The sequence below is a fragment of the Osmia bicornis genome, chromosome 15 (assembly GCF_907164935.1).
Source record: "Osmia bicornis bicornis chromosome 15, iOsmBic2.1, whole genome shotgun sequence".
Taxonomy (NCBI): Eukaryota; Metazoa; Arthropoda; class Insecta; order Hymenoptera; family Megachilidae; genus Osmia; species Osmia bicornis.
This window is the reverse complement of record NC_060230.1, coordinates 7,167,549-7,193,159: the sequence shown is the minus strand read 5'-3', so window position 1 is coordinate 7,193,159 and position 25,611 is coordinate 7,167,549. Positions and strand designations below refer to the sequence as shown.

The window sequence follows — 25,611 nt, the reverse complement described above, 5'->3', positions numbered from 1 at the left end:
GATTTCAGAACCTAAAACCTGGTACGATTTAATATCATAAAAACACCGCAGTTTAGCATCTATGGAATTCAGAGTTTGCTGATGATAATCACATAAATGTTTTATTAGTATCCTTGATGCAGCATTATTAATTTCCCGTTGAAACAAACAATGTATCAGTCAATTTATGGCTTAATGATGTCCATTAGTAGATATTCATATAAATTATAGCAGGGTTTGATGACACAAACATCCCTAAATAGCATTTATGGTATATCAATTTGGAGCTGAAAATTTCATTAAAATCAATAACGTAAAATTTTATTAACTCTGTATTTTCAAATGAAAATATCTATTCACCGGAAAGAGTAGGTCTGACTATTGATAATCGAAAATCATTAACGACGATCGATGAATTCAATGTACAACTCCAATATATCTTTACTAACGAGAGCACCGCATTGCAATACTGACGAATCTCGGTAGCGAAACTATACCGGGGACGAATTCATTTCTATGCCAGGCACGTTGTGCCACCGCAGAACAGCCGCCAAACCAAAAGCATCCACCAATTATCGCCACGACTGTTATTATTGTACCACCGTGAAGTCAAGTACATCAACGAACGCGTTCAGTGACCGTGTTTCACAATGCAATTTAATTAATACAGGCCATCATTAGCGTGTCATTAGCAACTGGTTGCTTCCCACCTTCTAATTGTCCGTCTACGCGCGCGCGGTAATCTACCGTCCGACCAAGCGTCGACCGATACTACTAGTTGGTTAGATCCCCTTAAGACTACCGTGTCGCACGAATTTATTCCTATATCAGTGAAATTATTAACGTATAAATTATTAAACGTTCCTATGATATTTCGGTGATATTGTCTTATATTTTGCTCGAGTTTTCCTTGTAGAATATGGGCCCTAATTTTAATTAATTAATTAAGCTCGAAAGTCTCTATCGGCTCGCTAGGAATTTTCGCAAACTTCCAATGGCTAATTCTAAACTTACAATTATTATTAATTTCAATATAAACTATCTAGGTATTTGATTATGATTTCGAACAATTTCCCGATAATCTATGGAAAACATCGGTAGAGGAGTTGACTACAAACGAGTTCGAGTTATACAGTTATTTAGGTTGAAACAGGTCAAAGAAGGGGATTGGACGAAACTAATTATACATCAGCACACAGAGCGCGGGTGTGTGTGTTTGTGTCTGTGTGTATTAAACGAGGTGGCCAGGATGGGACGAAGTTACTTTGCTGCTACGTAACTTCTCCTATCGCGGCAACCCCGCTATCCACAACTTCCGGCTTATTCCGACCCTATGTCTAGACGATCCGTCCAACTTTCGGAACGTGTACCCGGTTACACCCGGGACGAATATATCCGCCGAGAGCGTAAAACTGGAAAGTAAACGATGTATCCGTCCCCTTGTGCTTTTTTTCCCCCTCGAAGGAAAGAAAACATAGAGGAAAGAGAAATATACACCGTGCCAAGAGACGCGGCTCGTTTATCATTCGTTTGAAAGTTACTCGTCAGGATTTATTATTCTTTCGTCCCGTTGTTCCTCGACGAAGTAGGGTAATTAAGGTTCTTTTAAAACGAAAATCCTACGACGCATGTACGAAAGTGCGAGTCCCGGTGTTTCTGAATATTCAGTGGAACCTCATTAAATGCAAAGAAGCCACGAAACCGGAAGAGAATCCCTCTCGGCCCGAGGCTTTCGAACTAAATAGAAAAGTTTCACCCTACGCGGAACCCCAAACCACCATCGCACCACCAAAATATATTCAATCGATTTTCCAAATTTGAATTTTAATATAATTTTATTTCCGATCGCGTGTTTTCTTTCGTATACAAGAATACAAATTCTATCTAAAACATTTCTTAAAAAACTCACCGCTTGGCGATAGAATTGAAACGGGTCTTCAAATAAATAGTTGCAAACGTAATAGCAGTTACGGTGAATTGGTACCGGATGGAACGGACGTACAGAAGGAGAAGCTATTAGGAAAGACAAGAGTATCGACGGAGGGATTGCATTTATGCTCTCTTTAAACGCGTTAACGGGGTCCAACGATGCGTTAAATGGAGCGAACGAGGGTGTATGTAGGAGGCAACAGGGTTGGAACAAAGAAGTAGCTCGCTTACCGAACTTGCTTCGTCTTACCGGGTCGGCTAACTTCCGGTTACTCAACCTCCGACTAACGACCCATCTAACTTCGGGGATGCTCAAAGAGTGGACCAGAACGTCTGTCGCAATTCCGGCGACGATGCAATTACTCGGGCGCACTTCGTGTCTTGCAACTAGCAATTTCCAGTGATGGTGTTAACGAGACCCCTTGAAACGGTGGTCCATGCACAGGAATCTTAACGAAGAGACGTTGCGTTTTATCGTTATAGGTTGAAACTATGGAATGATAAGATTACAGTTGCGATGTTGAATCTTGTTAGAAAATCTGTTCCAAGGATCAAATTGCAAGTAAGCAAAGTGAACCGGGTCCCGTGTTGAGAAGCTGGCAAATAAATGAAGGAAAAGAGAATGCCGGAGGTTCGAGAGGGGGATAAAACGCGAGCAAGCAAGGAGGGTCGATTTAAAAGGCTGGATTCCACGGTGGACAGGAGGCGGGAAAGTCGAGTCTCCGAAGCGTTTGCGGACGTTTCGAGCCATTAGGTGAGGCGGTGCAATTAACACCGTCCACCATCGACACCCGCAAAGTCCATTACGGGACCTTCGTTGTTTCCACCCTTCTGTTTTTCCACACCAGCTGCCCGCCAAATCGTCCGATTCCCGATCAACGTTGCTGCCTCAGCGAACTAAAAATACTAACGTAAGATTACAAATGCCCGTTCTGTACTAATTAAAAGAAAAATTCATTCCGTCAACAGCAACTACGGAAAAAGTTTGCAAGTACGAAGAAGTAATCGGGTACGGAAGATAAAGAAAATTTAAGTCCTCTCTTTTTCTCGATCGTTTCAGCAAGAAATTTAACCGCGTAACAAGCGAAAGCAAGCGACGACAAATGATTTTCCCAGGAAAAACTGCAAACGAATTTCTTGCTCGTCGGTCAGCCGAGATCAAAGGAGCAGTTCTTTTTTTTTTCTTGTCGTGCGAAGGAATGGTGGGAAGTCGAGCAATCAGTCTGATCTTGTCGCGAGATTGCGAAGGGAAAGGTTTCGATGGTTAAACGAGGAGAAAAGGTAGCGCGAAAGAGAGAAAATGATAAGAAGAGAAAAAAGACGAAGGTGGAGGTGGTTAAGGAAAGAAAGAAGGAGAGGATCAATTCTTTTGTCCCAACGATGGTGTCTCTCGCGAATCTTCATCCCTCTTCTCCCTTACTCTCTCCGTTTCTTTCAACTTATCGCCTTCACGAACACCTTCAATGTCTCACGATACATCGTCCTCTCCCGCCAACTAGTAAATCTGAAAGTAGAAAATGTAAAAATTTGAAAATTGCAAATATAGTTGTCAATCCAATCAATATTGCGCACGTTTTATTCCTTTTAACACACCATCAACGCATCGATGGTGAAAAAAAAACATACTCGTGGTTTCTCGATGAAAAACAAATTTTTTAAAGCGATACATCAATTCCCGCGTCGTTCGCCGTGTTAACGTTCCGATATAGGAAAACTTTTGCTCATAAAGTTAGTTGTTTTCGGGATTTTTATGCCGCACGCATTCGCGATCGATAAAAATCTATCGAACAGGGAAAAAAGCGCATTTTCCCTGGTAAAAACAAAAAACGAAACAAAACAAATCGTATAACTTTACTCTGTTCAATATTTCTCGATCCTTATCCATTGTGAATACGCATTCGCGGTGATGTTTATCGTTTTTAAATTTCCGCGAGATTCACGAACGCGAAACAGGGTATGGAAAGAAACGGGCTCGTTTTTCAGCGGAAAACAGATGTTTACGGAACGCGATTGTTTACTCAACGTAACGAAATGCCAACAAAATGTACCGATATTAATTTCGCTCCGGAACTTGGATTCAAAAGTGCAATTTCCAACCGCGTCTTATTTTCTCCAACGTTTCCAGGGACTGATTAAAATTCATTAAAAACAGACTTGAAACTCGCTCCTGATTCCGTCTCTGTATCTTTTTTGCGCTTTTCCCTTTTCAGTCGTCCGGTCGACGATGGTGATTTAAGGTAAAACATCGATTTAAGCTGACACGATGGTTTCGTTAGGAATTCAGGAAGATTCGTCGCCAGGTGAGAAGCATCGAATTCGGATAAAAAAGATGAATTAAAATAAAGAAATCTAAAGTTTGCGATGGAGTTTCCGAGAGATATCGACCGTCCTCCTTGGAATACCATTTCGGTTCACTAGATTAGCTTCCCTTTTCGCGGGGTTTTCTAATTGAAAACACGAAACATCGATTTAAACGTCATCGAGCGGGACAAGGAAGGAATAGCTGAAGGACAATTAACGAGACACCTGCAGTTGACACGGAACCGGTCGCTTCAACTACTCGATCACTCCTAGCTGACGGCTTTTCAAAACACACCTACTGCGTTTAACAGAGCCTTGTATTGTGCGTTCCGTCAACGCTTTCCCGATGAAATTTCACACCTATGTATAATATGTATATACCCCGATCCCGCGTCTTCTGAGAAGCGTTTCCCTCTTATCAGCTAATTTTGATCGACGGCTCGCAATTTCATGCATGATCTCAGCGTTTTTTTCAATTTTCGTATTGTGAATTAACCATCATGGTGACGTAAATGAATATATAAAAAAGTTAATGAATAGGGTACGGAATTTACAAAGTTCTTCGCTCTCCAAAAGTCAATTCAATTCTCTCGCGCTCTGAAAAGGCACCCTCATTTATACCATTTCTCACACCACTCCGCAATCCTCACTAGAGTCTAAATTTTTAATATTTGCAATTTTTTAAAACTTCAGAATATTAAAATCGCGTTATTTTCAAAAATATTCTATTTGACGGCACCAGAGAGATTATTTTTATTACATCTGCAAGTTAAAGGAGGAAATTTGAGAATCGGTTTATAACTTCGGGAAATAAAATACGGAAAAAATATGTTATTATACCAGGGGTTCGAGTTGGCTTAATCCATTTATTACACGAAGAGGTCGTCATTTATTACCCTTGTTGCTTTCATCGGACTGGTACTACCTGTGAACCAGTTCAATAGTACTAAGCGACGGACTCCTACAATAAAGGAACAGTGCGTAGCAAACCGAAACCCCTCGCCTGTAGTGGCCCGGTCCTATTGCCGAACCGTTTCTTTCAAGAAACGAAAAAATATTGCATGAACTGCACAAATTACTCTATGACAGGGCCCGCATGAAGGTCCTGTGCTGTATACCTGGTCTGGACAGAGCTCTGCAGAGCCGAAGAATAATTTAACATTAATATTTTTTGGGGAAACTTCCGAAAGTCCCCATCACCCCAGGACAACCAAACTTCGGATTTATAGTAATTGAGGGACGAAAAATCGAATGAGACCATTTTCAGAACTGGCAAATAAACCGTTCTCGGGATATACAGGGTATTCTAAAAGCGCGGAAACCCCCTATTATCTTGATAAGAACGCATTTCCACGCAAAATGACTAACCCTAACCTTAACTCTAACCCTAACCCTAAGCCTAACCTAGGTAGGGTTAGGGTTAGGGTTAGGGTTAAGGTTAGGGTTAGTCATTTTGCGTGGAAATGCGTTCTTATCAAGATAATAGGGGGTTTCCGCACTTTTAGAATACCCTGTATATCCCGAGAACGGTTTATTTGCCAGTTCTGCAAATGGTCTTATTCAATTTCTCGTCCTTCAATTACTATACATCCGAAGTTTGGTTGTTCTGGGGTGATGGGGCCTTTCGGAAGTATACCCTATTTTTTGAATGATTAAGGCCTTCCAGACTGCCATGAATATATATTTTTTCAAGATATGAAATAGATAGTTATTTTTCACTGACTACAGACATTCAGGCCTTTTTTAATTAGTACTTTCACAGCCGACTCTAGCCATGCTGAACAACGTGGCAACACCGCTCACGTGACAATCGGGAGTCCCATTTTCAAAAACAGAGTCCTGTGCTCGGAATTGTAATTAACGTCGTTTTTAGTTAAAAGCTGTAGTAATATACACTATTTTGTGTTAATTATGTATAAACAATATATAAACGTTGCAATTATGGCAAATAGAAGTGATGTGGTAGTATAAAATTGTTATAAATGTGATATATATTTTGTGTACTCTCGAAGTAGTTTCGTGTTGTGAAGCATGATATTTGAAATATTTACAGTGGTTTCAAGAAAATTTAGGTATGAAGCAAAATGAAACCATCTTTGGATCAAATTGAAACATTTAAGAATTGATAAACGTGTATATAAGTGAATAAAAACCTTGAAACAAGCGAAATTATTGGACCGAAACCAAAGAGGTTATGTGAAGTCCAGAGAGTAGCAGAGTAGGGTAGGTGTTGATATATTCACACCGGACTCCCGCATTGTTGCCATTTTTATTTCAGCACGGCTAGAGTCGGCTGTGGTACTTTTATAAACTAGTACTATACTAGTACTTTCATAAACTCCCTATAAAAGACCTTATTAGAGTTTCAGCCAAGCGAGGTTTATGACAGGGTGCAATAATCCATAGCTCGAACCTGTCATATACCTCGCCGTATCAAAAAGGTGACTCGGCCTCGAAATCTAACGGTTTCAGCGGCAACAAGTCACCACATGGCAAATCTGGAGAAACCTATAGTTGCCAAGTCCACCCCCCAAAAATGCAGAGCCTCTGTTCCCCCTCCCAAAGGTAAGGCGTAATGGAAGGGAGGAACAGAGCAATTAAAAAGCATCTACAAGTTCGAAAAGAAGACAGAAGCAAATCAACAAGCATAGAGAGACAAGTGAAGAGCAAACTGAAAACACCATGTTGCGTTCACCGGCGGAATATTACAACATGCTTTATATTTACGCACAGTGCAACGGTAACGCGGAACTCGCTGCCGAGCGGTATCGCGAGACCTGCTGTGTCAACGGGAATGCACCGAGTTCTCACTGCTTCCGAAGCCTGGCTGCACGGGCCTATACCACCGGCTCGCTGATGCCAGAGAGAAGAGATACCGGCGGCTATACCACCCGTTCTTCTGCGTTAAAGGAAGAGCGAGTTCTTGCAGAATTTGAGCGGGACAACACCGCCAGCATACGCGAGATCAGCCGACGCACCAAGTAAGTAATTATAATAATTTGTAAGCCACTTCCTTTTTGAAGGCACCTGTAGCCGTTATTGCGTCGAAGGCGAGTCCGGACCGGCCGTTGGCAGTGTTTTGTCATTAACGCAACCATCTTTGCAAATAAAGCCGTCACAAAGCCATTTCGACCGTCCTTACAAATTTTAATATGAAAATGTAATTCTTCTTTTAATATACATAATTTCTGTTTCATTTTAGTGTTAACCGATCAACCGTACATCGGATCCTGAAGGATCAGGATTAGGATAAACTACTCTAAGTCCTAAACTACAACACTACACCATTATTTTTTGGAAAATAATGAAAATTGCTCGGATGAAAATTACCAAAAGCAGAATATTATAAAATGATTATGAAATTCGGGCCGTGCTTGCGACTCTGATTTAATTTTGCGAAACTATTCGGTGGTGCACCGATGCGGATGCGAACTGTATACAGCTGCTACAAGAGGTAGTGTACACGTTGCACTGTTTAATACAGAGACTGACGTATTCGCTCTGTGTAACGTTACAGATGAAATTCCATAGGGTGATATGGCGAGAAACGTTATAAATCAAAGGTGCACCTGCAAAAGTGTACGTGCTGCTGCAGGGTTTGTTTCATTTTATTTTTTTCTCTTGATTGTTCGATATCAGATACGATAGTCAGTGTATGATTTCAATAGATCACTAAGATAGTCACCTCAGTATGTGGCAAATAAATACAATAAGATGTAAGTTCGACCTGTCGCGTCGATCCCATAACTATTTATAATTAATTAATTACTGGTTAGATCCTTACGAAACCTATATATGAAAGTTGCTGCGAGTGTAAAAGTTTATAAATTGTTCGTCGAAAACAAGTTATGTTAGCGAATGGGATCGTTTCGCATGATTTTATGATACAAAAGTACCGTAAAATGGCACTTATGGTACAGTAAAACCTGGATAAATGCAACCAACATTGGGACCCAGTGGTTGCATTTATCCAAGCGAGGTGTCGAATCTCGGATTACACGCGACGACCAGCCAAGCGTGAACGTAGAAAGAGACAGACAGTGGTGGAAAGAGAGAGGTCCGATGATCAAAGGAAAGAGCCGAAACGTATCGGTGTGACTAATACTAATTGAAGTATAAAACTTTTTATTTTTGACTTTTTTTTATTGAAACTTTTACTAACGCATCGGTGAAATTTTTCTGATTACAATGGTACCAAACACGATATAGTTTCAATTATAATTACTTGCTAAAATTGATGTTAAAGGTTGGCGAAAAGCAACAGAGATCGACATCAAAACCAGTCGCGGTGTTGGCTCTGGTTTCAAAGGTTTCATTTATCCAAGCACAGTGGCGATTCTGGGCATTTAATGTTGCATTTATCCAAGCAAGGTGTCGATTCTGGGCATTTAATGTTGCATTTATCCAAGCGAGGTGTCGATTCTGGGTATTTAATGTTGCATTTATCCAAGCAAGGTGTCGATTCTGCGTCTGAACACATGTTTTCTATTCAGCCGACATGCCGACTCTGTGTCCGTACACATGTTTTCTATTCAGCCGACATGCCGATTCTGAGTCCGTACACATCTTTTGTATTCAGCCGATATCATTTATGTTCAGTTGTGGTGTCAATTCTATGTTGTTTATTCGATTACTATTGTTTATAAATATAATTCAAACTATATCGTGATTGGTGTCATTTTAATCAGAAAAATCTCACAAATGCGTTAGTAGAAGTTTAAGTAAGAAAAAGTTAAAAATAAAAAAGTTTTATCGTTCAATTAGTATTAGTCACATCGATATTACGGTCGGATCATATTACACGGTTTCCTCGCCGAGCGGCTCGGTTCGGCTTAGGGGGATCCCCCCAAGTGGAGGGGATAGCGATGTTGCACTTATCCAAGCATTCTTTCGTTGCATTTATCCAGGTTTTACTGTATATCTGCGTCGGTAATGCTATTTTCTTTTTTTAAGTTTAGACTGTAAATTGAAGGATTGTAATAGTTTAATTTGTGTTAAAAGAAGAGTTTTTGAAAAATAATTAAGTTAATAAATTGAAAATGTTATAAAAACTTAATTTTAACATGATTTTTATTTAAAAAACCTAACCTGGCGTTGAAAACGGTATAAGTAGCGCCATCTAACCGTGGACATAGGGACTAACAAAATAGAAAATTTCGTTTTTTGGCAAAATAAGGAGCTTTTCAGCTTTTCCGAAGCTAATAAATGATTCTACGATCTCAAATACATAGGAAAAATGTCGTCACAGTTAGCTTAAAGCTTTAATTAAGAAAATAAGAAAAATAGGCATTTCATGGACCAAAAAATTGGCGTCCATCTAGCGGCGAAAAGGTGGTACTAACGAAATATGAAAAATTTCGTTTTTTGGCAAAATAAAAAATTTTTGCACTTTTCCGAGGCTACCAAATGATTCTACGATCTCGAATATATAGAAAAAGTGTCTTAGCTGGATCCTCACGAAACCTATATTTTACTGCAGTATATCTTTTACCAATGCAGAAACCTTTTTAATTTTCCCTTGTTAATGTCATGGTCCATCGTAAGATCTCGCTAGTGATCAGTTACCGAAGTCCACTTAATATACACATATTCTCTATAGTAAAGATCAGTAAAGATATACAGTGAACATCTGTTAAATAAGGTTGTAATTTTTTAATAATTTAAGTTATAAATATTAATAAATAACACTCGTACAAAAATGAAGACCCGATTTAATTCCTACGATATCGTTTGCATTGTAACTGAACTACAGAAGTAAGTAAACGTTAAAATATACAGTACTACTGTTATCTTTCTTTAAAGGTTACAACATAAGCACAATTATAACGTTTTAATCATTTAAAGAAGTGTTAAGTAGTACTGATTATTCGAGTACGATCATATGTATCCATAACTCTTATTTCCAGACTAATTGGTATGCGCGTAAATCAAATTTATGACATTGATCATCGAACATACCTTATACGTTTGCAACGAAGCGAAGAAAAACGTGTTCTTTTGCTAGAATCTGGCAATAGAATTCATACAACAGCATTTGAATGGCCAAAAAATGTAGCACCATCCGGATTTTCTATGAAAGTATGTCATATAATTATTTTGTCTATGTTTTATACTTCATATTTTCATATTTTTAATGAAATATTTATTACCTTCATAGATGCGTAAACATCTTAAAAATAAAAGACTTGAAAGCCTTACTCAGGTAGGAGTGGATCGAATAATAGATCTACAGTTTGGAAGTGGTGAAGCAGCATATCATGTAATCTTAGAACTGTACGATCGTGGTAACATAGTTTTGACAGATCATGAAATGACCATTTTAAATATATTAAGGCCTCATACAGAAGGGGATAAAATTAGGTAAACTGAAATATAAATTAAACATTAGAAACACATAATTGTAAAGGTATACAAAAATATTACATAATATGATAATTAGGTTTGCTGTTAAGGAGAAGTATCCTGTGAATAGAGCTCATCAAAATACAATGCCACCCATGGAAGAAATTCAAAATCGTCTTCAAAATGCTAAAGTAGGAGAAAGTTTGAAGAAAGTATTAAATCCACTTCTAGAATTTGGTTCGGCCGTAATTGATCATGTTTTGTTAAAACATGGATTTACAGTTGGCTGCAAAATAGGCAAAGATTTCAATATTGTAGAACACATGCCGAATTTAATTTCAGCATTAAATTGTGCAGATGAAATGATGGACTTTGCTCGGAAAAATGTCTCTAAAGGATATATTATACAAAAGAAAGAATCAAAACTAACACCAGATGGCAAAGAGGATTTTATATATGCCAACATTGAATTCCACCCCTTTTTATTTGAACAGCATAAAGATTTTCCATTTAAAGAATTCGATTCCTTCGATGTCACGGTAGATGAATATTTCTCTACAATGGAAGGTCAAAAGTTAGATTTAAAAGTTTTGCAACAGGAACGCGAAGCTCTTAAGAAATTGGATAATGTAAAGAAAGATCACGACCAGAGATTAATATCACTAGAGAAAACTCAGGAAATAGACAAACAAAAAGCAGAATTAATTTCCCGAAATCAAATGTTAGTGGACAATGCTATATTAGCTATACAAAGTGCCGTTGCAAATCAAATGGCTTGGCCAGATATAAAAATTCTCTTAAAGGAGGCAGAGAGTAGAGGAGATCCTGTTGCATCTGCAATAAAACAATTAAAACTAGACACAAATCATATTTCTCTGTTGTTACATGATCCTTATCAAGACAGTGATGAAGAATCGGAGTTGAAGCCTATGTTGATTGATATTGATCTAGCACACACAGCTTTTGGAAATGCTAGAAAATATTATAATCAAAAGAGGTCGGCAGCTAAAAAACAGCAAAAAACAATAGAGTCTCAAGATAAAGCTTTAAAGTCAGCAGAGAAGAAAACGAAACAAACACTGAAAGAAGTACAAGCTATTCACAGTATCAATAAATTAAGGAAAATATATTGGTTCGAAAAATTCTATTGGTTTATTAGCTCGGAAAATTATTTGGGTAAGTTACTTAAAACATTATATTTTTATAATCATACATCAATAATTGTACAATTGTACAGTAATTGGTGGAAGAGATCAACAGCAGAACGAATTAATTGTAAAAAGGTATCTGAAATCTGGAGATATATACGTTCATGCCGATTTAACTGGTGCTAGTTCTGTAGTAATTAAAAACCCAGGTGGTGGACCGGTACCACCAAAAACGTTAGCTGAAGCTGGCACAATGGCTGTAGCTTACAGGTACTTAAATATTTATATTTTAAAATGATCCTCTATACGATAAAAATATTATAATTGTAATATTAGTATTGCATGGGAAGCTAAAGTAGTAGCGGGAGCATGGTGGGTAAATAACGATCAAGTGTCCAAGACGGCTCCAACTGGCGAGTATCTTACTACTGGATCGTTTATGATTCGTGGAAAAAAGAATTATTTACCACCGTGCCAATTGGTTATGGGATTAGGATTCTTATTCCGATTAGAAGACAGTTCAATTGAAAGGCACAAGGATGAAAGACGAGTCAGAGTTATAGATGATGAAAGTGAACCTGCAGAATCGTTAGTTGAAGATGATCATGAAATAGAATTAATAGGAGATTCTGATGAAGGTAAAATATCAATTATAAAGGTATCTTAATTAACCAACAGATTCTTAATACATATTTCGTAATAAAATAGATGAACAGCCTGAGAAGAAAGATAGTTTAGATCCGATTCAAGAAGAATCTAAAGCAGATTTAATTATGAAAGAGAATGATGTTAATCAAGATTCTAGTGATGAAGATGATAATAGATCTAAATTTCCTGATACTCAAATTAAAATAGATGTTTCTGGTCCAAAGTATGTTATATAATTTATATTATTATAAACGTAGTATGAACTGACGAGGTTTTACATTATAGGGTAAAATTGCACATTGACAATAAGCAAACATCCGCTACCGTGCAAAAGGATTTAGATCATGTGGTTTATCTAGGAGATGATAAGCCTGTAATAATAAAAACTACCGCCAAAGTAAAGAGTTCGATACACAATCCTTCTAAAAACGAAAATAAAGAAGAAACGAGTGAAGCAGAGACTAAAAAGGATGGCCAAGTAGTATTAAAACGCGGACAAAAAGGAAGATTGAAAAAGATGAAAGAGAAATATAAAGATCAAGACGAAGAAGACAGAAGGTTGTCTATGCAAGTTCTTCAAGTAAATATCTTCCACCATTCGCTTATAATATTTATGTGATTACAAAGCTTATATTATACTAATACAATATTAATTAGTCAGCAGGTGCTGCAAAAGAAGACAAGAAAAAAAATAGAAATAAAGATCCATCTGGACCAAAGCAACCAACAAAGAAAAAGGGTGCATCAAAACCAGTTCAACCACAAAATTCTCAAGTTGTAGACAACATTGAAGAAGAAGATACTGGTCCGGGACCGGAAGTAGATATGTTGGATCAATTAACAGGAAGACCTGTTACAGAAGACGAATTGTTATTTGCAGTACCAGTAATAGCTCCTTACAATACATTATTAAATTACAAGTAAGTTAGGATATTATGCGCTATTTTATTGTAATTTGAGTTCATTATGTATGATTTCTACGACATATTGTTTTGTTTTAGATTTAAAGTAAAGTTAACACCGGGAACTGGCAAAAGAGGGAAAGCAGCTAAGACTGCCGTGGCAGTATTTATGAAAGATAAAGAGATTACTTCAAGAGAAAAAGACTTGTTAAAAGCTGTTAAAGAGGAATTGGTAGCTAGAAATATTCCTGGAAAAGTTAAAATAAGTGCTCCCCAAATACAAAAACTGAAAAAGTAAATAGTTGGAATGCAGCTTTCAAATATTGTTAATAAACAAACGTATTTATATGTATATAGTTATTTACTTATACAAAATTATATACCAATAAAAATCTTTATAGTAATAGTTCATTTAAAAGTTTAAATTTCTCGTCACTATTAATAATGATAAGGTAGTTTTTATTTTCATACAAATATAGAAAATTAATACTGCTCAACAGTCAGCACTCTACATTGTAATTTACTAACCTTACACATTTTGTACAATTACTTCACGTGTAGATGTATTAAAATATATCCATTCCTCAAAGTTTACCGAGCCCAAAGACGAAATTTACTTGCAAACAGTACTACTTTTGCATGATTAACGTAGTAACAACCACTACTATTTTGCGTTTTTTCATATAAATACAATAATATACACAATTTTACCAAATTCAAATACTCAACGCGTATGAACGCAGTTGAAACAATTATTTACGTTTCACTTACAATTACATATCAAATATGTCTTCGTCAGAAGCACTATCTTGAATTAACGCTTTTCGTGGATTAGCTCTCGTCTTTTTGGATGCTACTTCTTGATCAATCGGTCTTGACCTTGTTCCTTTTGATATAATCTATGCAGAAATTAAATGTAAAAATTTTATCAGAACCACATATGTATTGGGATATTAACCCTTTGCGAACGCGTGTCTGGTCACAGTTGCCCAAACAATTTTACCATTCTGGATGCGCGGTAGTTCATAGCCATCGGAAGTTCTAGGCTATGCCAGCCCGAAAAGATCTCCTTCAGGCGCTCACACGTCGGACGGTCCCGTTCGCAAAGGGTTAAGAACAAGGAAATATATACATTACCTCTGGTTCAGAATCTGAAATTGAATCATTATAATTTTTCTGTATCCTTCTCCTGCTTTTAACCGCAATTTTTTCGTCTTCAGATTTATTTACAAAATTATTCGGTTTTTTCTTTTTTTTAACTATTTTAATATCATATTCTTCATCAGATTCAATGTTACTCAATATTTGTTTTATATCTTTAACTCCACCACGTTTTTTGTCCATTACTATTCCTACTGTACTATCATCAAGACTCTTTACAGGACTTGGGTTTCTCCTTGCTTGTATACGAGGACTTCTCTTGATTACATCTTCTGTTTTCTTAATTCTCTGTGGGGTAGTTTTTACAATTTGTTTCTGAGAATTTCCATCAGATTTAAACTCTAACTTTCCATCTGGTTTATGTGACAGTTGTTTTAATCCATCTGATATTATCTTTTTAAACTTTTCATAATTCGGTGTATCATTGAATTTCATACTCGCTAATAAGGTCATATATTCAAGTATTGGTTTTGGAACTGATCCTTTAAAGCATTTGTTTAAAAATTCTGAAATATTTTCAAAGGCTTTTTCTTTTTGCTTTTGTACTGTAACCGGATCAGACAAGTTTTTTTCCCATAATAGTGAACCACACAACCATTGGATCATATTATAGCCCAAAATTTCGAAATCACCACGCATCGTTGGTACTACAATTTAAGAAGTCGCGAGTTTAATTTTATAAATAGCAATTTAATCACTTTATTCAATATCAATAATCTTTACCTCCCATATGAGCATCCCTACTGGTATATTCAATGGTCCCATTATGCGCTTTTTTCGGATCTAGTTTATATTCATTTTTAGTAGAATAATGAGAAGCCAACCCAAAATCTACTAAATAAACTTGATTCTCAGATGTTAAATCTAGTAACAAATTTGCTCCCTTTATATCTGCATGGACATATGTTTTGTGATGGATATATTCCAATATGTTTATCTAAAATTATGTAATTAATTTCAGATGTTTAAAACATTGCATGTGTTGAATAATGAAATGCTTAGGTGGTTCTTCTTACTATTTGTAAAGCTATTTTGTATACTGTATGTTCTGGAAATCTCCTACTGTTTGCTTCAAATAGTTTCCATAAATCTGTACCATACCGATTCATTACTACAAATCGGTATTTTGTATTTTTATATTCATGACTTCCAGAGCCAATATATTGAGGCATGCCAAGTCCTGGGAGCTTCTTTTTCTTCCTCCAATTATCAACTAAAACAAGTAATATAATAATCTTTTCTTTCTTACAAAATTATAACTGAATTATTGAAATAACTCACTTTCATCTGGTTTGGCATTTCTCATATAAAAATGCATTTCTACAAACAATGGTCCATTTCCATGTGGTTCCTATAATTTTGTAATTTTTAAAAAGACTTCAACTAAAACAATGAAATATAAAAAAAAGTATCTCAAATACTCACAATTTTAATTACATAGGGATATTCTTTTGGACTCTTTCCTCTGTAAGGAGCAGCTGTAATTATTAGTAAAATTATCTGATTATTATTTTATCTATTAAAAATTATATAACTTAGAAGATATGAAATACTGTTCACACATAGAAACTAAATTGGATAAAAGCAAGGTGTGATAACATGAGAATAAGTGCATACCAGAATAAATTTCGCCAAAACCTCCAACACCGATTGATTTGCCAAGAATCCATTGGTGTTTAGCAATATCTGTTAATATCTCACCAGCAGATATTGGATCTGGCAATTTATACGCATTTGCACCTTTTCTTTTAGGTGCTTTCTTTACTACCTTACCCGACATTGTGAGGTTACGAAAACGTATAATTTGTAATATATACAGAAGTGTACACTGTTTGTAAAAAAATATTCAACTAGAAATATGTTGAAATGTTAAAAAATAAAACTTGTAATGATGTGACAAATTCGCATTTACGTAAATACTTGATACGCTCTTCAACAACCAACAATTCCACATAACAGACGTTGGTCTGCATTGCGCACAAAAAATTCAAAGGCGGGAATCGTAATCTTCCAGGGTAACCTTATGAAAGTTACGAAAATCCCTATAAACAAAATGTATAATAAAGAAAGGGGTCAATTATAAATGTGCATGATCAATTTAATCATATTGTTTGTGTAACTGCTACAAGAATTTGACTGATTATTCAATATATTTGATTCACACTACATAATGTATGTTAGTAAAAAAATGATTATAGTTGGTGGTTCTGATACTTTCAAATACCTTGAATTTGCTGCTATGCTGATACTTGTTGATACTTGTGTATACATGTTGATTTTAAAACATGTCAGGTAGCCGTTAAAGTTTATTTGAATACACGGGAGAAAAACGTAAAATATGAAAGAACGATGAATAAAACTTCATGTATTTTGAGTCACAGAATTATTTTATAAATCGGAGTTTTGATATTTTACGTTCTGTTACGTAAATTCCTCTCTCGGACTTAGATAGGTTACTTTTTTAAATGGAAAAGGCGGCGATTAATTCGCCAAATACATGTCAAAACGGTAATAATCAAATCTCTGAGACGGACGATGAAAATGTTTGCGCAAACTATAATGACTCAGAAAATGGACGTGAAATTCCATTTGGAGAGCGTACTCCGCAACAATCGTCAACAAGCAAACAAATCGACAATTCCATATTTAATACCATATCGAAGATTGTTAACCCTACAACAAAGGTAGATAAATTATTAGTAAACTACATTTTTAATTACGTGTACTGTTATTTAATACTGTGCTTATTATTTAGGTACCAGAAATTCAAGATTTCAAAATTGTGAAACCTATAAGTCGTGGAGCATTTGGTAAAGTATTTCTTGGTTACAAAAGATCAAATCCTGAGCAGTTATATGCGATTAAGGTGATGAAGAAAAACGAAATGATAAATAAGAACATGGCCTCACAGGTGATAATCGAGAGAAATGCATTGGCATTAACGCATAGCGCTTATTGTGTTCAGTTATTTTATTCACTGCAATCTGTTAGCAGTGTCTACTTAGTAATGGAATACATGGTGGGTGGAGATCTTAAGAGCTTGCTGGGTATGTATGGTTACATGGAAGAGTCCATGGCAGCATTTTATACAGCAGAAGTATGCCTTGCATTAGAATATCTTCACTCTCATGGAATTGTACATAGAGATTTAAAGCCGGATAACATGCTTTTGTCAAAAGAGGGACACGTTAAGCTCACAGATTTTGGGCTTAGTAAAATATCGTTGCACAGAGACCTTGAGATATCTGATCTAGTAAATTGTACTCCTAGCCTTTGCGCTAGAACTCCTGGACAACTACTCTCGCTGACCTCCCATTTGTCTTTTGGCTCTGGACAGAGGTCTAGAAGCGAATCCAGTCTCAGTGATAAAAGCACACCCGGTGTTAATTTACTGTCTGCTTTACAACGAAATTGTACAAGAATGCAGTCGTCGCCTAATTCGTTATATTCTTCTGCTACTACATCAGACGACTACTCTCGCGTATCTGGCATTACTCCTTTCCAATCTGCCGAGGATCTTCAGTTGGGAGTACGTATAGGGAACAATTGTATATTGGAAAATGACGAAGAAAGTAGTTCAGGAAGTTATCACACGTGTGAGGCTTCTTCGATTCGCGTCAATAGTCAGCTTAATCATAATCTAGTCGAAGAGGAAGAAGACGAATCGACGTTAGAAGCTGAACAATCTCAGCAACCCGTTATTCACACTAGTCCGCTGAGTACATGCATAAGCACGCTTACTAGAGGTTCGAAAAGAAAGAGGACCGTAACAGGAACAACTGGTCTAACGAGCGAAATAAGCGCGATGGATCTTGACGTTGACAAAACCCCAAAAAGAAAGAATCGTGGTTCTATATTTTCCAGAAGTCCGATGAATTCTAGCAATTCTGAATCAATTAAACCAGGGAGTAACGTTAGCAATGTAACTGGAGGACAGGAAAATGGGTCAGGAGGTAGAGTTGCATTCAGTACGCCAGTATCGTCTACGAAACAGAGATGTAATAGCGAAGAAAAGGAAGAGAAATCTGAAGAGGAAACGGCGCCTTTGATCAAAACTACAAGATTTCAACTTCCACCCACTCTCAAGTCGAATTCAGCTCCTGAGGTACCTATGGACGATAGTTCAAAGGAACATCGTTCTCCTCACGATATATCACCTATAAAGACACCAGCAAATTCAGGCAACTGTTATACGCCTTATCGCACCCCAAAATCGGTAAGAAGGGGTGCTCAAACTGGAGCGAATCGGTCGGACGATCGTATACTTGGAACACCTGATTATTTAGCTCCAGAATTGCTTCTGAAGCAAGGCCATGGTCCTGCAGTAGACTGGTGGGCCTTGGGTGTATGTCTCTTTGAATTTTCCACCGGCGTTCCACCTTTCAACGACGAAACACCGCAGGCTGTATTTGCGAATATTCTGGCAAGGGACGTTCCTTGGCCAGAGGACGAAGAAGCATTATCAGCACAAGCTACGCAAGCCATAGACGCTCTGCTCACTTTAGATCAAAATGAGCGGCCTTCTGCCACGGAAGTAAGAGCTATGAAACTTTTCGAGGAGTTCCCTTGGAACGAACCGATCAAAGCGGTGCCACCTTTTATTCCGCAACCGGACGACAACTACGATACTTGTTATTTTCAAGGTACCCTAACTTATACGATATACAGGATATTTTTTATTCAATCGTTAAACGTATTATTTATTTTAGCACGGAATATTATGCAACATCTGAACGTGAGCAACTGCGACACGTAGCATCAACTGGAGCGTCAATGATCTAATTGAAAACTGTTCAAACGTTGCCTGCTTTGCGACAGGAGTAATGCAATATAACGAAGGAATTGTTAAATTGTAAAACTATTTTTTATATAATTGTATATGGATAGTATACTATAAAATATTTTATTACAATTTATAATTCTTGTCTGATTACTTATCTCTAGATGAAGATGTCTATCACTTAGCAACCACGATTCGCTTTATTCGAGCGAATCTTATCGTATAAGGAGCTATAGAAAACGGAAGCTGTTATTTTTACATGTATAAAACACATGATGTTTAATGTGACGGTGACAACGACCAAAATGAGATAATTTTTTTATTAAACAGGTGGAGTAACGCGTTCCCTGTTGCATTGTTTACTTTAGGTTCTTATAAATCCAGGGAAGGAAGTGCGTTACTCTAGTGTAAACACCAGGATACTGGCCTTTACCACATCCGATACCCCAGCTAACGATACCTACTTGCGTCCAGCGTCCATCGTTCACCATCAGAGGACCACCACTGTCACCCTACAATTCAGAAGATACGATTAATAATACAATCAGTATTCACGTATAATCATGAATTGTCACGATACAAACTGAACAAGAATCCTTTGCAGCTCGACCAGCGCATAAGAAGCTGTCGACGATACCACCAGGTGCTGCTGCACCGTATTTCACCTTGCATTCACTATTGGGCCAGATGGGTATCGAAACTTCTTGAAGTATTGCCGGTTGTGGCCCACCTAGATAACAGTATCAAAAATTTATCTCACAAGACATTCTCACGAAATCAAAGCTTCACAACTCTTCAACTCTTACTTTCTCTCAAGGAGCCCCAACCGATGACAGTAGCAACCTTTCCAGAATACAGTTGCGAGCCACTTGGAAGACAAATAGGTCGTATCTGATCCGTAAATGGAACTGGTTCATTAAGAGTGAGCAGAGCGACATCGTTATAAAGGGTTCGGCCATTGAAACCCCTGTGTCTGACCACTCGTTTCACTCGTCGTTCGACGTGTCGGATCTCAGTGTTCGTTTTGATATTATAATCACCTAGACGAACAGTTAGCCTTGCTACGTCCCAGGAATTCATGCTGGAAAGAGGAACCAAGTTTTATTTTTCATAGAGTACAAATTGGTGGTTCAAGACTATTGCTCTGTAACCCTGTCTTTCCATTCAGTGTTTGTTGATGGTTACAAGTAAATGTACCTATAACAAGACAGAGTCATTGTCCACGATGAATGGAGTAGCCTTGAACAACCAGTTAACAGTTGCCAGAGAAACTGTTACGAAGACGAAGAAGACTCTACCTAAGATTTTTATCACGCCGCGCGTCTATCAGAGACTTACTTGGCAACGCAATGAGCCGCTGTGAGAATGTGTTTATCGTCGATGAGGGAACCACCGCAGAATTGTCTGCCCGCGTTGAAGAGCGCCGCGATCCAAGGCCACTCGCCGGGGTCAGCATTCTGACCGCCCACGATGCGTTCCTGGTCCTGATTACCGTTTTTCGCTCCGCACTGAGAAGCGTCGATGCTGGAAATGGTACCGGACGGTTTCTCGCTGGTCGACGGCGTCGATGCGGTGGACGCGCCCTGCCACCAGCCAGGTTTTTTCGTCGGCCAGGTCGTCGCGATGCCAGGTTTCTTCGACGTGGAAACTGGTTTGATCGTCGAGATCGTTGGTAATTCAGGAAACGGCGGATGAGTTGGCAACGGTGGTATCGTGTGATCGGGTGGATGCGTCGGTATCGGCGGCGGCCAGGAACCAAGACCCGGTGTCTGCGGCCTTGGTTTCATTCCTTGCTCCTTGTTCTTATCGTTACCCTGCAACATCGAGAGAGCGTTCAAATTTCTGTAGAAAGGAATCAGGATTAGAGAGTGGTACGATTTGGCACGGTAGTTGTACCGGGGTCGTAAAAGACCGTTTGCGAAATTAGAAGTGGAACTTTCTATGTCGGATCCAACGTTTTTGATTCGTATCACGTATTATTTTTACGAGTTCCGGGTAACTAACCAAAGCTCCACGATCCATGTTCAAAAATGTTTTTGTCCTAAGGGAACCTAAACGGTGAGTCTTATCAATGATAATAATTATGATCATTAAAAATTTAAGAATCTCTATTGATCATTGATTCACCTAGGTCGACCGATTACCTGTACGTCCTCTGGAATGGGTTCTTCATTGTTATCCAAGGGTGGAATGACAACGGGAAGTACATTGGAGCAGCAGATCCCGAATGCCGTTTGGCCATTATCTCGCACGTAGCTGCAGGTATCGTAAACGCCTAGAACCCAGCCGTCGAGGGCGCTGAGATCAGGGATCTTGAAATAAGGGTAGCACTCCTTGAAGCTGGTGCAACGACCAATATCGCCTTTCGACGTCAGACAAGACTCGCTCTTGGAAATACCGTTCCAAAGGATACCACGACCGTCCCTCGCCTCGAATGGAGCATCCGAGTCGCCGGCAGCTGCGCGAAAAAAATTGATAAACGATTAATTTTGGGAAGAACACCGATTTCTACTTTCTTTTTCGTTAAAAGAAACTCCTTTTCTACCGTCAGCTTCTCGCTTTCCGAGAGGTTCGTGATAGGATTGCGAACATGTCGCCGTGTTTACTAAGGCATTAAATATTTGCTTCGGCACGTACACATGTACACGTGTGTGCATTAACGATGTCTGACAAAGAATGACACATCTTCTACCGTTGTAATGAATGCAGATTGTCCGGCGCTTCGTATAGTGCGTGCTTGACATGTTCGCAAGAAAACCGTGTGATTGACATAGGCTTTCTACTTTTATTTCTTACGGTGCCTCGTGTTCGCCGCATAAATCTTCCTTACAATTAGAAGAATCTGACGCAAGAATGTCTTTAAGTCATCGAACTAGCTTCTATACATTTCAATTTAACAATGCTTGTATATTTTGTACAGTTTCTTCAATCAAGAGAAATGTAGAGTCCCTAGGTTCTCTTTAGGGTCTCTGAAAATGAAAACCAAATCAAGAAGCCTATATTGCACCGTATTCTTACGATCTTCTTCATCATTCGTTGACATAGCGTTGGTGCTGTGTGGAATTTTAATTACTGAGAAAACAAGCCCACGCTACTTTCAAGAAATTAAAGGACAGTTTTTATGTCATATTATCGAGCGGTGACAAATTGTTTGGAGCCAGATGTCACAATAGAATTCCATCCAGATTCACGACGGCGAGTTCGGTGACCCAGGATACACACAGGTGCGCGCACACACGCCAGCGGACGAGGCTGGTACGCGCCTGGAAGACTTCCGTTTGCCGTGTATGGAACGCGATGATGATTGCTCGTCTCTCAATACTGACGTTTCATTCTTTCTACGTATACATGATATTTACGGTAAACTTTGAACTCGTATCATTAATCATTGAGAGTGATAAGTGACACAGAATCACTGTACTAATATCTATTCTTCCTCTTTCAGGTGGGATCTTGAAGTGATCGATGTCCAACCGTCAACGAAGGAGGTAACAATACTACATCAAGCTAATCGACTAATTATTGCCAGGAACGACTAATGGTTAAATGTACGATGTGAAAAATAATCTTTCATTTAAATCCTCGTTGATCATGGTTGAGGTAGATCATGAATATCATCTGAAACTTTAACTAATATCTAATTACTGTGGCGAAAATAATTAAATCTTGATGTAACAGATCGAGCGGGAAGAAAACGTCGATCGTCACTCACCGTCGACGACCACCGCATTGTCATCTTTTTCGTCGTGATGGACCTTCTCCAACGATTCGAAGATCATCGATTTTCCTAGCTGATCTGCGTCGGTGGAGGCAGAGATCGACAAGATCATCGCGAGTGTCATCATGACCATCATCAGCATCGTTGCGGGTGATAACGTTCGACGTCGTTGGTCCATCGTTCGTCGGTGAACACGGGAACCGGAAGAAAAATAAACACGCGAGGAGGAACACGAGTCTTGGTCCCTGTCGTTGTTACCAGTAGGGATCCAGGGACCGACACTAAGTTGCTAAGCTGCTGAATAGCCGGTGCTCGTGCTTATAACGGGCTCGTTCTCCCCTCTCGTTGCTCTGAGCTGTTCTTTGCCCCCAGCAGGTTCGAGTCACGAGAAACATCGGGCTCTTCTGTTGTTCTTTTACCGATCGAACAGCACCATCGAGGCATGAGCGAGCTGAAAGTTGGGCAGAGGGTGTGAACCAGATTCGAAGCTGACGAATTTTTCGCGAACTTTGAGAGATAGCTTCTGAATGATTTAATACTTGATCTTGAGGGTGCGACGTAAAAGTACAGAAGATATTCTTAATACAAATAATAAATAAATAATGGATTGACTAATTTACAGTTAATATTGTCCACTAATTTATATCTCCAAATGAGAAAGATAGTTATTTTGATTAATTTTTAATCTTCAAATTGATATGCCATAAGTGGTATTTTACGGTACTTTTATGTCACGAAACTGTGTCACGCTCCAAACTTAATAGGATTGTTTATCACGACCATAAGATGATTATACTAGAAAGATTCAGAAGTTGGTCGTGATAAATGACATCGAATCAGTCCGCTCATTTGATTAATGATTCCATATGAAAAACTCATTTCGCAAACACTGTGCTTCATGTATTCTTCTCTCGATTTTATCTAATGTTCCTCGTTCGATAACGGGTCGCCGTATCGTTTGCCCGATACGAATCACGAATATATAATGTAACGAGGAAAAAAAATGTAGCGGTTAATGATAGAAATTTTGCGTCCTCGTTGATTATGTAAGTCGGGCGACGGAACCGGCTCAGCTATGATTTATCGCGCGAAAGCACTTCTGTCGAATATGAATATGTCGAGTCCACACGAGCATTTGCATAGAGAGTAGGATTCTCGTGTTGGCCTTGAAGAGGCCGAGGTGAAGGCTGCACGTAAGGGACGGCCGTGAACTTGCCATGTGTTCCTCGTGCACCATAGCAGATGCCAACGTACCGCGTGCATTTCCTTTTGATCCACGATGAATGGAATTTCTTCGTGTATCGTGTACATAATATCGGTCAGGTAGTTTTCTCTCGTTGCTTTGAAATTTCTTAGCGAGAAACAGAAGCTTTTTCCTGTATGCTGTTCGTGGAATTTCCTTCTTTTGTATTCAAATTTGATTTTGGTATTAGTACTTTAAATTAGGAATAAGATACATTCATCTTAGATTAGTGAAAGGAAATTATTGTGTCATTGGTAAGAGATCATTCCATTGGTAATTATTGATTATTTAGCTCATTAATTCTTTTAAGTCTCTCAACACTAATTGCTTCCTGTTTCCTTCTTGCTAAACAGGTGTCGTCGGTTCTTAAGGGAAGTAACGTCTTGTAATATCAAATGTAACTGGTTACACAGTTGCTTGTCAGGGATTTAAACTTGAATCGCGTATCAGTGGTTAATTAAAAGCGTAGTAAATTGCACCGCGATTAGTAATTGCAGAAAATAAATACTTGCGGACTCTGATACTATGTAGAGTTAATAAATAAATAATGTATCAATATTGGGAATGTTTAGAATTGATCGAGAAACGTGTCTATTTATAGAAATTTCGACGATTAGTTTGGGGCTTGGCTGAACGATGGTCAGACTGGTCTTTTTCACGAAAACACGGTATCAGGGCAAGGTTTCAGGAAAAAAGAACGAAAGAAGGTAGTGCCAGTCCTTGAGATGGATATAAACTTCACATTCCATGGTTCATTGAACTGTTCCTTAAAGGGCGAAGGGGAGAAAACAAGGCAAACATTTCTTCTTTCTTCTTTTTCCATGCTAATCTCATCCTTTCTTCGAACAGGCTATTAATAATCTGTGTCACTGAATCGCTGATAACACTTCACATTTGCGATATTTAATAAATCTCGGACTGAATAATACCATTAAGTCCATCCATTAGTCTTCAATAGAACTGTTACTTCGTTCCTTTCAACGAATTCCTCCAAAGGCTGATGTTCATTATCATTTTAAATCCATGCCTATTTAAATTTCTCAATACTCCTATCTGTGCTAAGTAGCCTAACTTTGGTAGCATATTCCACTTTGAGAAGATGAGGAAAGGTCATCCGAACGTAGGTGTGGAGTTTCTATTCAACCAAAATTTGGTCACCTACTTTTTCATCCAGTTGGACCTTCTGTCATTGGCAAAATATATATAAAGGGCCTGCCATTTTAGGATACTAAACCAGACCTTTCTAAAAATACCCACGAATTATTTAGAAGGACCAGGATATTTAGAATCGTTCATCTTTTCCTTCTACGAAAAGGTGTCGGGTTCATTGTCTGACTGGCTGACACGGCGCTTAATTGGAAATCGATGTCCAACAGAATGATCAAAGGATCGTTGCCTTTAATTTCTATCAGGAATATTGACAGCCTTTCAGTTCACGTTCGAGTTGACTGATTAAAATA

The 25,611-nt window shown here is 38.2% G+C and overlaps 4 protein-coding genes and 1 long non-coding RNA gene across 6 annotated transcripts; 3 read left to right on the top strand and 2 right to left on the bottom strand.

Annotated features, from left to right (window-relative positions):
- The first annotated feature begins 9,803 nt into the window (after nt 1–9,803).
- On the top strand, nt 9,804–13,655 carry LOC114877697 (nuclear export mediator factor NEMF homolog). The gene is made up of 10 exons (XM_029190624.2): nt 9,804–9,963; nt 10,116–10,287; nt 10,367–10,569; nt 10,649–11,727; nt 11,789–11,969; nt 12,036–12,337; nt 12,408–12,570; nt 12,633–12,927; nt 13,005–13,267; nt 13,349–13,655. Exons 1-10 carry the CDS (start codon nt 9,908–9,910, stop codon nt 13,545–13,547), a joined length of 2,913 nt encoding a protein of 970 aa, XP_029046457.2. The 5' UTR covers nt 9,804–9,907; the 3' UTR covers nt 13,548–13,655.
- Nucleotides 13,656–13,687: 32 nt separating this feature from the next.
- Nucleotides 13,688–16,407, bottom strand: LOC114877698 (serine/threonine-protein kinase VRK1-like). Its single transcript, XM_029190626.2, has 7 exons — nt 16,028–16,407; nt 15,836–15,888; nt 15,692–15,761; nt 15,427–15,623; nt 15,134–15,347; nt 14,387–15,057; nt 13,688–14,148 (listed from the first exon to the last, which is right to left on the bottom strand). Exons 1-7 carry the CDS (start codon nt 16,188–16,190, stop codon nt 14,023–14,025), a joined length of 1,494 nt encoding a protein of 497 aa, XP_029046459.1. The 5' UTR covers nt 16,191–16,407; the 3' UTR covers nt 13,688–14,022.
- A 231-nt stretch (nt 16,408–16,638) lies between these two features.
- On the top strand, nt 16,639–19,329 carry LOC114877713 (serine/threonine-protein kinase greatwall). Its single transcript, XM_029190649.2, has 3 exons — nt 16,639–17,094; nt 17,166–19,053; nt 19,120–19,329. Exons 1-3 carry the CDS (start codon nt 16,876–16,878, stop codon nt 19,164–19,166), a joined length of 2,154 nt encoding a protein of 717 aa, XP_029046482.1. The 5' UTR covers nt 16,639–16,875; the 3' UTR covers nt 19,167–19,329.
- LOC114877714 (proclotting enzyme-like) lies at nt 19,314–25,141 on the bottom strand. Of its 2 annotated transcripts, none has more exons than XM_029190650.2 (6): nt 21,736–22,479; nt 21,335–21,648; nt 20,529–21,004; nt 19,997–20,271; nt 19,775–19,920; nt 19,314–19,702 (listed from the first exon to the last, which is right to left on the bottom strand). In XM_029190650.2, exons 1-6 carry the CDS (start codon nt 21,932–21,934, stop codon nt 19,550–19,552), a joined length of 1,563 nt encoding a protein of 520 aa, XP_029046483.2. In that variant the 5' UTR covers nt 21,935–22,479; the 3' UTR covers nt 19,314–19,549. The 2 variants fall into 2 exon arrangements, with proteins under 2 accessions (XP_029046483.2, XP_029046484.2); XM_029190651.2 differs by lacking the exon at nt 21,736–22,479 and adding an exon at nt 22,903–25,141 and having other exon boundaries at nt 19,317–19,702.
- LOC123988527 lies at nt 22,461–22,983 on the top strand. Its single transcript, XR_006830152.1, has 3 exons — nt 22,461–22,550; nt 22,636–22,790; nt 22,869–22,983. It is a non-coding gene; the product is annotated as an uncharacterized LOC123988527 (long non-coding RNA).
- Nucleotides 25,142–25,611: the final 470 nt, after the last annotated feature.